General features: G+C 36.9%; 1 protein-coding gene across 3 annotated transcripts; it reads right to left on the minus strand.

Moving 5' to 3' along the window:
• Positions 1-277: 277 nt before the first annotated feature.
• LOC119771477 lies at positions 278-12,587 on the minus strand. 3 transcript variants are annotated; one of them, XM_038267501.1, is made up of 7 exons: positions 12,508-12,587; positions 8,507-8,703; positions 8,289-8,397; positions 7,574-7,988; positions 7,019-7,178; positions 6,228-6,364; positions 278-472 (listed from the first exon to the last, which is right to left on the minus strand). In XM_038267501.1, exons 2-6 carry the CDS (start codon positions 8,700-8,702, stop codon positions 6,231-6,233), a joined length of 1,014 nt encoding a protein of 337 aa, XP_038123429.1. In that variant the 5' UTR covers position 8,703; positions 12,508-12,587; the 3' UTR covers positions 278-472; positions 6,228-6,230. The 3 variants fall into 3 exon arrangements, with proteins under 3 accessions (XP_038123429.1, XP_038123427.1, XP_038123428.1); XM_038267499.1 differs by lacking the exon at positions 12,508-12,587 and adding an exon at positions 11,994-12,157; XM_038267500.1 differs by lacking the exons at positions 6,228-6,364; positions 12,508-12,587 and adding an exon at positions 11,994-12,158.
• Positions 12,588-13,575: the final 988 nt, after the last annotated feature.

Below are 13,575 nucleotides of genomic sequence, written 5' to 3' on the forward strand. Positions count from 1 at the left end.
ATGGGACCCGGCTATTTTTATCCTTTTTAAAATTGACCTCCATTCCCCAAGGTGCCTATGATGGGATTTGGATGGATCTCATGTGAAAACCTACTTAATCCAAAAGGTGGATTGATAGTTTTTTTTACACCATATGGGTACAAAATATCCTCCATTTCCTTAAGAGTGGACCACAAACACAAATTCTTATGCCTTTTTAGAAAGGCTATCCATTCTTCTAGAGTAAAAGTCCTAATTTGATAAAACTATTCTGATTTAAATAACTTGTACAACAAAGCCTGTTTTTTTTTTTTTATTAAGAATGCTTAATATACAATTTTTAAACAGTTTTATGAAACAACATATTTTGTATAGAGAACATGTTGACAAAAAGGTTACAGAGATGCAAAAGTATTCAAAATATGTAAGTATGAGCTTTTTTGATAGAAAGAAACAGCAAACCACTCATCACTCATCTTCCGATCTGTCGGTCCTGGAAAAACAAACAAAAAATTAGTGCACTTTGTTTTTTTTTTTTGTTTTTTTTTTAGCAAATAGCATCAGATTTATTACTGGGCTAGACAATCAGCCTCTGAAAATTAACTGCTCTTGCTACTGGAATTTAGTATTTCGAGCTCCAGTATACTCCACTTTCACATTAAATGTCTACTTAAAGCTGCAGTTGGTAACTTTTTAAAAACTTGTTTGTTACATTTTAAAAACTGTCACCATCCGTGGCAGAATAGCATAAGAAGGATCTGTCAAAATTTTAAAACTCATCTGTCTTGATTTTGGCAGCACCATTTATAACTAAATCAAAATCTTAACAGTGAATCGATGTGATCAGTATCAGGGATCGGCAGCATAAAACCTACAGTCGTGCTCAAGATTAAAAACACCCTCCAATTAAAGAAAATGCTAAATTCAAAGTAGCAATTATAACACAAAATTGAAAAAAGTAATAATAAATACAACTTTACAAGATCATAATGTAGTGAAATAAAATGTTGCTTTTAAATTGCGGTTGAAAATTATGGTTAAAAAAAAAAATATCAAAGTAAAACTGTGTCAGACACATTAGATCACCTTTCCTGTGAAATGTACACTGAAACGCCTCTTAACAGGTAAGTCCTTTTATACCTTACAGAAAAAAACAGAGCAGTGATTGTCTTAAAGGGTTGCTCAACAAAATGTTTGTTTCAGAACCCTATCATGCTTGTTCACTTGTTAGATTTTTAATGTTTCTTTTGAACCACAATTCAAATTCAGTGTCATGATTTTCATAGAATTTTTATTTATTATTACTTTGGTCAATTTCAACTTATTTTACAGACAGATTTTTTTTTCTCTTCTTTATTTGGAGGTTATCAATACTCTCGAGTACCACTGTAATCAGAGTATCCCTGACATCCTAAACTGAATTCTTTTAAGACTTAAAGTATCCATGGCAATGGACATTTCTACAACAGGATCAATCAATGAAGCCCTCCAACATAATAATGAAAGAGAAAATATTGTACCCAACACCATCTGAATTGAAGGGGGAAAAAAATAATGCAGCTCAAAACAACTACAGGTAAAAGCTAGTAAATTAGAATATCTTGAAAAACTTGATTTATTTCAGTAATTGCATTCAAAAGGTGTAACTTGTACATTATATTTATTCATTGCACACAGACTGATGCATTCAAATGTTTATTTCATTTAATTTTGATGATTTGAAGTGGCAACAAATAAAAATCCAAAATTCGTGTCACAAAATTAGAATACAGGTGCTGGTCATAAAATTAGAATATCATGAAAAAGTAGATTGATTTCAGTAATTCCATTTAAAAAGTGAAACTTGTATATTATATTCATACATTACATACAAACTCATATATTTCAGATGTTTATTTTGTTTAATTTTGATGATTACAAATGACAACAAATGAAAATCTCAAATTCATCATATCAGAAAATTAGAATATTGTGAAAAGGTTCAAAATTGATGGCCCCTGGTGCCACACTCTAATCAGCTAATTAACTCAAACCACCTGCAAAAGCCTTTAAATGGTCTTTCAGTCTAGTTCTATAGGCTACACAATCATGGGGAAGACTGCTGACTTGACAGTTGTCCAAAAGACGACCATCGACACCTTGCACAAGGAGGGCAAGACACAAAAGGTCATCGCTAAAGAGGCTGGCTGTTCACAGAGCTCAGTGTCCAAGCACATTAATAGAGAGGCGAAGGGAAGGAAAAGATGTGGTCGAAAAAAGTGTACAAGCAAGAGAGATAACCGCACCCTGGAGAGGAATGTGAAACAAAACCCCTTCAAAAATGTGGGGGAGATTCACAAAGAGTGGACTGCAGCTGGAGTGAGTGCTTCAAGAACCACCACACACAGACGTATGAAAGACATGGGTTTCTGCTGTCGCATTCCTTGTGTCAAGCCACTCTTGAACCACAGACAGCGTCAGAAGCGTCTTGCCTGGGCTAAAGAGAAACAGGACTGGACTGCTGGTGAGTGGTCCAAAGTCATGTTCTCTGATGAAAGTAAATTTTGCATTTCCTTTGGAAATCAAGGTCCCAGAGTCTGGAGGAAAAGAAGAGAGGCACTTCATCCACGTTGCTTGAAGTCCAGTGTAAAGTTTCCACAGTCAGTGATGGTTTGGGGTGCCATGTCATCTGCTGGTGTTGGTCCATTGTGTTTTCTGAGGTCCAGGGTCAACGCAGCCACATACCAGGAAGTTTTAGAGCACTTCATGCTTCCTGCAGCTGACCAACTTTTTGGAGATGCAGATTTCATTTTCCAACAGGACTTGGCACCTGCACACAGTGCCAAAGCTACCAGTACCTGGTTGAAGGACCATGGTATCCCTGTTCTTAATTGGCCAGCAAACTCTCCTGACCTTAACCCCATAGAAAATCTATGGGGTATTGTGAAGAAGAAGATGCAATACACCAGACCCAACAATTCAGAAGAGCTAAAAGCCACTATTAGAGCAACCTGGGCTATCATAACACCTGAGCAGTGCAACAGACTGATCGACTCCATGCCACGCCGCATTGCTGCAGTAATACAGGCCAAAGGAGGCCCAACTAAATACTGAGTGCTGTACATGCTCATACTTTTCATGTTCATACTTTTCAGTTGGCCAACATTTCTATAAATCCTTTGTTTTTATTGGTCTTCAGTAATATTCTAATTTTCTGATATGATGAATTTGAGATTTTCATTTGTTGTCATTTGTAATCATCAAAATTAAACAAAATAAACATCTGAAATATATGAGTTTGTATGTAATGTATGAATATAATATACAAGTTTCACTTTTTAAATGGAATTACTGAAATCAATCAACTTTTTCATGATATTCTAATTTTATGACCAGCACCTGTATTGTGTAAGGGTTAAATTTTGAAGACACCTGGTGCCACAAATTAATCAGCTGATTAACTCAAAACACCTGCAAAGGGCTTTAAATGGTCTCTCAGTCCAGTTCTGAAGCCGACACAAACATGGAGAAGACTTCAGATTAGACAGCTGTCCAAAAGGCGACAATCAACACATTGCACAAGGAGGGAAAGACACAAAAGGTTATTGCTGAAGAGGCTGGCTGTTTTCAGAGCTCTGTGTCCAAACACATTAATAGAGAGGCAAAGGGAAGGAAAAACTGTGGTCAGAAAAAGTGTACAAGCGATAGGGATCACCACGCCCTAGTCAAGATTGTGGAAAAAAAAACATTCAAAAATGTGGGGGAGATTCACAAGGAATGGACAGCTGCTGGAGTCAGTGCTTCAAGATCCACCACCAAGAGACGCTTGAAAGACATGGGCTTCAACTGCCGCATACCTCGTGTCAAGCCACTGTTGACCAAGAAACAGCGCGAAAAGCATCTCACCTGGGCTAAGGAAAAAAAGAGCTGGACTGCTGCTGAGTGGTCCAAAGTCATGTTTTCTGACCAAAGCAAATTTAGCATTTCCTTTGGAAATCGAGGTCCCAGAGTCTGGAGGAAGACAGGAGAGGCACAGGATCCACGTTGCCTGAAGTCTAGTGTAAAGTTTCCACCCTCAGTGATGGTTTGGGGTGCCACGTCATCTGCTGGTGTCGGTCCACTCTGTTTCCTGAGATCCAGGGTCAATGCAGCCGTTTTAGAGCACTTCATGCTTCCTGCTGCTGACCTGCTCTATGGAGATGGAGATTTCAGGTTCCAACAGGACTTGGCGCCTGCACACAGTGCAAAATCTACCCGTGCCTGGTTTACGGACCATGGTATTTCTGTTCTAAATTGGCCAGCCAGCTCCCCTGACCTTAGCCCCATAGAAAATCTATGGGGTATTGTGATAAGGAAGATGCAGAATGCCAGACCCAAAAACGCAGAAGAGTTGAAGGCCACTATCAGAGCAACCTCGGCTCTCATAACACCTGAGCAGTGCCAGAAACTCATCGACTCCATGCCACGCCGCATTAATGCAGTAATTGAGGCAAAAGGAGCTCCAACCAAGTATTGAGTATTGTACATGCTCATATTTTTCATTTTCATACTTTTCAGTTGGCCAACATTTCTAAAAATCCCTTTTTTGTATTAGCCTTAAAGCTACAGTGTGTAATAATTACAGGGATATACAGTCAGAAATGTAATATATTATACATAACTATGTTATTTATCATCATCTACGAGCTCAGCCTCTTAACCTTAATATTTGCGTTGCCTTAGAATTCGTTATTTATAATTACATAGGAGCGGGTCTCGCAGCCATGGAGGCAGACATCTTTGCGCTACGGCAGCGCAGAGCCAACAAACTAGCGATTGCGAGATCGCCAAAACGTCACAACGACGTAGAAAAGATAACGGGTATATTTATTATCTTAAGTCTACATGAAATCTATACCCTACACAGACTAATGAAATACTATCTGTAAAATTATCTATGTAAACAAAATGCTGATGAAGGTTCTCAGTCATCCAGGTCGTAGTCATTCCGTAAAAATATAAAAATATCCACTGGACTTGGTTTTCAAGATTTGAAGACAGGTTCAGATATTACAGGCTAACGATGGGACTAAATGACCCATTCATCGGTTACCATTTGCATGTTTCCAAGCAATACAAGGCTTTGTCTATATAAGACTCAAACTCACTGCAGATCCAGACATTTGAATTGAGAAAGCTTCCTGGAGAGGTGGCGAAACATCTTCAAATCTTGGAAACCAAGTCCAGTGGATATTTTTATATTTTTAGGGAATGGCTATGTAAACAAACCTCATCACTTGAGAAGGTAGGTGATGCGGACGTCGTGGAAGACATTTTGTCCCGTAACGCTCGCCGTACTGTTGGGGGGGGGGAGAAGCGGTGGGGGGGGGGGAGATGTTCATGTTGCTGCAGTCTGCAGTCTGGACGTTAGATGTCGCTAATTGTTACACACTGTAGCCTTCAGTAATATTCTAATTTTGTGACACACGGAGTTTTGGATTTTCATTTGTTGCCACTTCAAATCATCAAAATTAAATGAAATAAAGATTTAAATGCATCAGTCTGTGTGCAAGGAATAAATATAACGTACAAGTTACACCTTTTGAATGCAATTACTGAAATAAATCAAGTTTTTCAAAATATTCTAATTTACTGGCTTTTACCTGTATATTGCTCCTTGCAGAATCAACATATCTGTATCAAATGAAAGATCAATTTCTGTGGAAATCAGCACAGTGAGGACCATGTTACATTTCTTTAGTGTTTAAAATAATTCAACCTGCACTGTAAAGTAAGAAGTACACCCGTAGGCATACAAGTTTTAAAGACCTCTATATATGCAATGATGCAGCAGTTGTGATCTTTCTCAGTGATCCATACAAAGTTTTCACTACCAGCTTGGTTCCTACCAACAGCCATTATCCTCCAGAACTTTTGTTGAATCAGAAGAGGAAACACACACAACCAAAAGACCTACCATAACAACCATAACAATTGACTTCAACTGAATAATAAAGTATTCATTTCATCTCCAATTTGTACCGTCTATCTAAACCAGTGGTTTTTAAACTTTTTCTGCAGGTCCCCCTTTTCCATGGTAATTATAATGTTAAGCCCCCCATCCCCGCCACCGGTATCACATGAAAAAATGCACAGAATCTGGCCAGGCACAATACCTTTTGTTCTGTGATAATTTGTTCATTAGTAGTTTAAAAAATGTAACAATTTTTTAGTTAGAAGAGCAAAAAAATTGCAGAACCACTGCTCTCAACCTAATCATCAAGTTATACCTGTCATGCATTATGTGACTTAGCCCTTGCCATTCGGTTTCCTCCTCTATCCCTTGCACCAATAAGCCACTTGGATGCTGCCTTTTCTGCCTCTTTTCTTGTGATCTGGCTGGTGAGAGCATTTCTTTTCAAACTGCCTGAAAAGAACAAAGAACAGGAGACTATATTCTACACTACAAAAAGTAAACTAAACATAAGTAAATAACTTATTAAAAATAAGTAGAACATGAATTTAATATTCTTGAAATAAGAGTATTTTGCCTTAATTTGGTAAATAAGATTATCTGTTAATGGAATGAGCATTTTTAAAATAAGATAATTATATATTACTATAAGATAACAGCTGCTCTAAGGAGTCCTTTGCAATATGAATATTCTGCACACTAATATTGTGATGCATTTCTATTTTATATTGTTGTTTTAATGTTTATTATGTTTTCAATGTCTGTGTACAGTGACCTTGTGTGTTTTGATAAGACGCTTTTAAATAAAATGCATTATTTTATTATATGTTATGCAGCCCTACTCTGTACATATTAGAAAGTTTTTATTCTCAACAAAGCCTGGTGTAAATAAAAGCATGTCATTCAAAGATTGTTAACTTCTGCTCATCTAATGTAAACAGTGCAATTTGAGTACTTCTTTTAATCTAGAAATACTTAAAAAATTAAGCATTTTTGTGCATGTAAACTTTAGCTAATGATGAAATTGTTTGGAATTACAACTACAGTTTGAGTGAGAATCTATCTTTTGAACATCAAGATTTTGTAAAATATAATTCATAAGCTTACCATATAGCACTTCAAAAAGCTTAAGGCCTCTAAATTCCCGCTTTCCATGGCGCCCAATAAAGTTATATTCCCTAGAAAGGGGATTATCCATTATGAAAGCCATCATTCTTCTGGTAGCTTCATCAACTGTACTTCCTCCAATCTCTGCCACAACAGCAACCTTAGGACAAAAGATTAAATAAATTTTACTAATCGTACTTACAGTCAGCTAAAATTACAAAACTTCATCTACACAGTCATGACAATATTGAAATTATCTCAATTCGAGTGTTGAGTGTCAAGTCTAAAAGTCTGATGCAATGAGTTAAATGATAATGAACCAAAAAAAAAAAAAAAGGATTGGTTTTGGCATTGCATTAATGACTAGGTAGCATTTACAGAAATAATAAAAAAAAAAAAATCAACTTTTGTACATCTCTATCCACTCCTTCATTCCACTGAAAATGTTTGAATAAACAGCAACTCTCCTTGATTATACACAGGTGGTCGTAAAATTAAAAAAAATTTAGGCACATAAAATTAAAAAAATGTAGGCATAGAATAATTCATATTTACCACTTCTTTCAGGAAGACAGGATCTAATAACTTTTGCTCCAGTGCTTCCACATCTTGGACTGTCTGGAGGGGAAACCGAGCACCCCCGGGTAACACAGCAGCAACTGGTCCATCGCGTTGTTTCAGCAGAGACTGTAGCATTCGACTATGAACCCTCTGAGTGTCTTTGATGTCCTCCAAAAGGGTTAGAACACGGACAAACATGTTGGCATTTGTGTCCTGTACAAGTCGTCGTGGATTTGGTTGTGTAACCACAGGGGAAGGCCTTGTGGGTGTTGGTGGCTGAACAAATGGATGGGTGACATTCGGGTGGGGAGTTATCCTTGAAGATCTCTCCTCTGCTGATGACAGTGTTGAGGTTTCTTGTTGTTCTGCAGGATCGTCCCACTCATCTGAGCTGGACAGAACCACTGGCCTTTAAATAAATGAGAAAATTATTTAAAAACCATGAGATTTTGAATGCATTTAGGCACTGCTTATAGGTATAAAGATAAAGTAGCTGTGACAGACACCGTGGATGAGATAGCTAGTTTGAAACAAAACCGGCAAAGCAACACTACATTGGGCTACATCTGGTTTGTAGAAATTATATTTCCATTTTTTTACTAGAGCTACAACAGCAAAAAACTTAAATCTGATGTTAGTGTTTTGTTTTTTTTTATAATATTGATAATACACTGTTTCTTTTAGGTGCTTTTAAAAAGGAAATAATTACCTCCTCTTTCGCTTTCCTTTTCCCAAACTCCCTCCAGAATCTGACTCAGTCTGCAGATCAGATGTTGTCTCAGACCTCCGCAGTTTCACTCTGGCACTTTCATAGCTCTCTGTAAAAGAATAACATACAATACAAAACAGAATGTTGTTGATAATTACAGCAACATTTCTTCTTCTACCTTTAATGAAGAAATATTTGCAGATAATGAGGCTTCTCACCAGCTTTCCCCAAGATGCGAACTCTGTACTGTGGCCAGTCTGTATTTGGAGAGATTTCATCCCTTACCACCTTGTTGATATTTACTCTCCCTGGTGGCCAGAAACAAGAGTCTTCTGCTGGTCCTGTAAACCACTTGCAAGGAACAATGGATACACCCCCACCATCCAGAAAATCAACAACAGCAAATGGCAGCATGCTGGAGGGAAAGAAAAAGAAACATCTAGAACAGCAGTGGCAAAACTACAAATCCAGACTTCAGTGGCAACAGCACCATTTTTTGTTTCAACTTATCAACTGATACAACATGCATGTTTTTAGACAAATTTGCAACAAAGTAAATGCCAAGGCATGTTGAGTCCAATGTGTAGGTGAAAAAAGCATTACAGTTTTCAAAGACCTGACAGAGTGCTTTGACAGCTTGACCATCCTGTAAAATGTTTGTCACAATAACAATTCTTCCTCCTATATTGAAACAGTTATCACCCTTGGAACAACACACCAATATCTGTCCATCAGTGTATTTCCTGAACTGCTTACAGGTTCCAAGATCACTTGTTATTGGTCCAGAGTTATGAGGCTGTTTAAGAGGAGAGGAAACAGAAATATTTTTTCTTTTTTTTGAAAGTCTTTGTCTTTCATAGATGCGTTTGACAATTTGTTCCACTGGTTTCTGAGGTTTCCGCACAATTTTTTTCAGTTTTCCCAGGAAGGATTCAAATGGGAAGCAGGAAATGCTGTCCAAGGGGCCAAACTTTCGTGCATCTTGAGAAAGGTGTATTAAAGAATGTACATTATAGCCAACAAATTCAAGACCATAAATTAAACCAAAGTCTTTCACAAACAGCTTCAAAATATCCTCTACATAATCACAGTTATTAATACACAGATTCGGACTTAGAATTATTCTTATAGATACAGATAAAAGCATAAAGTGTCTATACATTTGGCTTGGTATTTTATTAAATAGAACAACTGGACCTGTGTAAAGTAGAAATTGCCTCAGTTCAGTTGCTTTCCACATGCTAATTTCAAGGAGAGACCTTGGTTTCCGTGCAAAACTTTTAGGCAAGTATTGCCTGACAGAAATCATAAATGCTGATGTCATTGTAAGAATTTGCATAGACTGTCTGCAGTTTCTTGGACCCTTTAGCCAAAGATAGATGAGCTTGCGCATTACCCCCAGACACACAAGGTGCATGTAGTCCAGCACAAAACCGGATACTAACTTCACGCCTATCTCATTCAAAGGTGACACGCCAACCTGGTGTTCTTTGTAGGCCATAGCACGAAAGGCCTCATCAGTCCTTAGCTCAGCAGAAACTTCAGGAAAACATAGTCTTCGATTCATATATACACCTTTTTGAGTGCAACGTTCACATGCATAATAGCCAGTGTGTCCCTTAACAGATTTAAGAAAAGCACGAGCTGGAGCATCACAAATGAATGCATCTGGAGCAGCAACAGTGAAATGAACACCATTATACTGAACCCCCACTTGCATAATTGCATGTAGATCTTGTATAAACTCCTTCAAGTACTCATGAACATTAGAGGGTTTAGTCATACCAGAGTAAAGGCCAATCACAAAAACATCAGAATTTGGAATCTCCTTGATTCTACCAAGAATAGGCCACAGACTTACATTGTTGCTGCGGAATAAAGGTAGACCATCCACATTTATTCTAAGTGTTATAGTATCCGTTAGTTCTTTTAGATCAAAATCTAAATTTTCCAGTGCTGCAACAATTGAATTCTTCACTCCAAAATGGTAGTATGATCCCCCAGCCACATTTATCACATTACATTTCCGTGTAGTTGACATCAATGTTCGAGCATCTAATGGTACATTAAGACCTTTTTGCCTAAGAATTTTAAGAAGGGCAGACAAAGCATTATGTGAGATATTGTGTTCTGCAGCCCACTCAGCAAGTTCTTTTGTATCATCTGGTGTGTCTGAAAAAGCATCTGAATCTGTACTATCATCCAGATCAAACTCATTAAAATGACACCCCTCAGTTTCAAAGTCTTCTGGAAATATTTCAGAATCCAAAGCATCATAAAAAATATCTGTAGATTGTTCATTCTGTGAACTGACTTCAGTATCTTCGCTATCATGATGTATATCCTGAAGCGGTTCATTCACAAAATAATCAAAGTCTAGATCATGCTCTGCCTCATTCTGCTGGGAAGCAAGCCAAAAATGTTCAGCAACTTTTGCAGCTATTTTTCTTCTCTTTGTCCTCTCAGACTGCTCCATTTTATTCTAGAAAACAAATGGTGTGGAATTAGAAAGGGGTAAAATGCAAAAATGTTTTGGTCACTTTGGTAACAACCTCCATAAGTTACACTATCACAAAGTCTTTAATCATGAACACTATCGACATACATTTACATGTAATCATATTTTCTTTGTCCAAATGTATTGCATTACTTGTGTTTTAGACATAAAGAAACAACCAGCTTCTGGTGGGGGGGGGGGGGGGGGGGGGTTATTGCTGTTGTTGGTCCTTTAGCTTTAAAATAATGATGCCAACTTGGGCACAGATCATTTATAAAATGAAATTAAAAAAAGCTGTCCAGTGCATCAATTAATTTTTCTTCCTCCAGCTCAGGGTTTCTTTTCATTTTTTTTTCTAAAGATTTTCTTTGTCCTTTCATTAGCTGTTCTAAACCCCCGCATCCTGTCTTTAAGTCAAACAGGCTTGGAACTTTCAACAACACCATCTCACAAGCAAATTACCACTGCTTTCCAGGAAAAGTCCACATTGCTATTGAAAAGAACAATACAGAAAATTCTTTGTCCCATTCGGTTCTTTATAACAACCTATTCATTTCTAACATATGGGTATAAAATTATAAGCAAAGGTGATAAAATGCACATTAAATATTAAACAGTCTGGACTACATTCTGCTCTACTGGATAAATTATACAGCCTGATATGCATTTTCTATGGTGCAGCCACCTCCTTAGTCCTTAATTTTTTTTAAATTAACTTAGAACACTGTATTCCTCAAAAAAATCAGCGTTTCAAACTGGAATACATAGACAGATCTTAGAAACAATTTTAATCTGTTAAATGTATTTAAAAAAAAAATATATATATATATTTTTTTTTTTTTTTTTTTTTTTCTGGGAATGCAATTTTAATCTGTTAAATGTATTTATAAAAAAAAAAAAAAAAATATATATATATATATATATATATATATATGTTTTATGGGAATGCATTTTGTCTATTTACTGTTTATCTCTTGCATCATTTATATCTATGTTGAATACCAAATCAATCGTTCAACAGATTTAAAATAACCCTACTAAATCCATCTCTAGAGGTTTTTGGACGGACGGTTTAATAGGTATTTCTGTTCTTACATTTAACATTTCTCTAAGACCATTAAACAACAGCCCACAATGTGCCACTGAAAAACACTCTGATCTATCATTTCCTTAGTACTCATACCCATCTAGCTGTTCAGTGAATTTACCTCTTTACTACTAACGCTGTTGTAGTGTATCTGATCCAGCAGCTGCGCGATACTTTGTTCGTAGGCAATTCACAGCAGCGCATAAACTGGCCCGATCAGCTCCCGCCATTTTGCTAGATTTAATAATCCCTGCCACCTGCGCGACTCGACCCCATCCATAAACGGAAACGAGGGATGGATTTTTTTTTTCTTTTATTGTTGCTAGGCTTAATGGTGATGTGTTTGAGTGCAACGGATAGACATTTATGGATGAAAATAAGGAACAGATTGAAGAAGATGCCAAATAAAAAGAGACTCCATGATTATATTTTTCAAGGGAAAAATCACAATTTTCTAGGAGGTAACCAGCACAGACTTTAATGCTCAGACATGAAAAAGCATTTATGGCTACGAATCCTCCCTTTTTTTAATAGGTAAAAAAAAATAAAAATAAAAATATCTTTCTTTACAACCTTAGCACGTTTCAATAATTTCTGATATACATAGATTCAAGAGAAAAAAAAAAAAAACTTACCTTTACAGCAGAAAACTTGTTCTTTTATTCCACTTTGTCCAGGAAAAATACCAGCTCTAACGTTCACTCCGTCCAAAGGCGCGAAAAGAATCTTCCAGAGGGGAGGGGCTTGAAAACAACTCGCGATATTTCCAGAAATATCGCGCGCATAAAAAAAATACCTCTAGATATAAAATGTATTTAACTCAGTTTTGAATTATTTTTTTTTCCTAGAAGCATCTTACAATTTACAATATGTTTTTTATGTTGATCACTATTATATTCTATACTTTTATTAATCAAATATTGATTTAAGCATAGCTGTTTTAATATCTTAAATTATGGCGCCCCTGCATAATTTATTAGACATTAGGGCCTATTCCATTAATTATTTTCAAATTAAAACATTTTTAAAAATTATATTTAAGTCAGCTATACCAACACTTATTTCCCAGTTGTTACCCATCTGGTGCCCATAGAGTATTGCCCATCTGGGCTGGCTCATATCGGTCCTACATTGATCACCCAAGTGGGTCCCACTTTGGATGCCCATTTACAGCCCATGCCCATTTGGATCCCCCATTGACCAAGTAAATCCCATGTGGGGCCCACACACATGTGTTTGCTGGGATCATTGCTGTCAACTTACCTTCCTTTCAACACCTACAGCAACTCAACAACTGCTTTCCAACAATGAGGTGAACATAGAAAGAGAGGGAGAGTCTTCTAAAAAACGTTGGTTCAGACTCAGTGGTTACTCTCCTCTTGGAATCCTTCACACACCCAATATTAGTAAGACTAAACCTTCTGTCTCACTTTATTTGATATTTCAACCTGAAAAAATTGCCCAAGTCCTCACATCAGTCCCAATCTGGACCCATTGTCTTAACCAGAAGCAGATTTTGTTTTTCTAAAATTTTCACAAGAACCAGTTGTGACGTAACAAAATGTCCATCTCAGAAATTCATCTCCTCAATCTCCAGTTGCACCCATGCAGAACTGAGTGCCTGTTTCTCTCCGACAAAGAGACCAATAAGTTTTAAATCTACAGTGTCTTTACTTGTTATCTTTGGTCACTACAATCCTAAC

Source organism: Cyprinodon tularosa, unplaced genomic scaffold (assembly GCF_016077235.1).
Source record: "Cyprinodon tularosa strain WSP-4 unplaced genomic scaffold, ASM1607723v1 ctg674, whole genome shotgun sequence".
Lineage (NCBI taxonomy): Eukaryota > Metazoa > Chordata > Actinopteri > Cyprinodontiformes > Cyprinodontidae > Cyprinodon > Cyprinodon tularosa.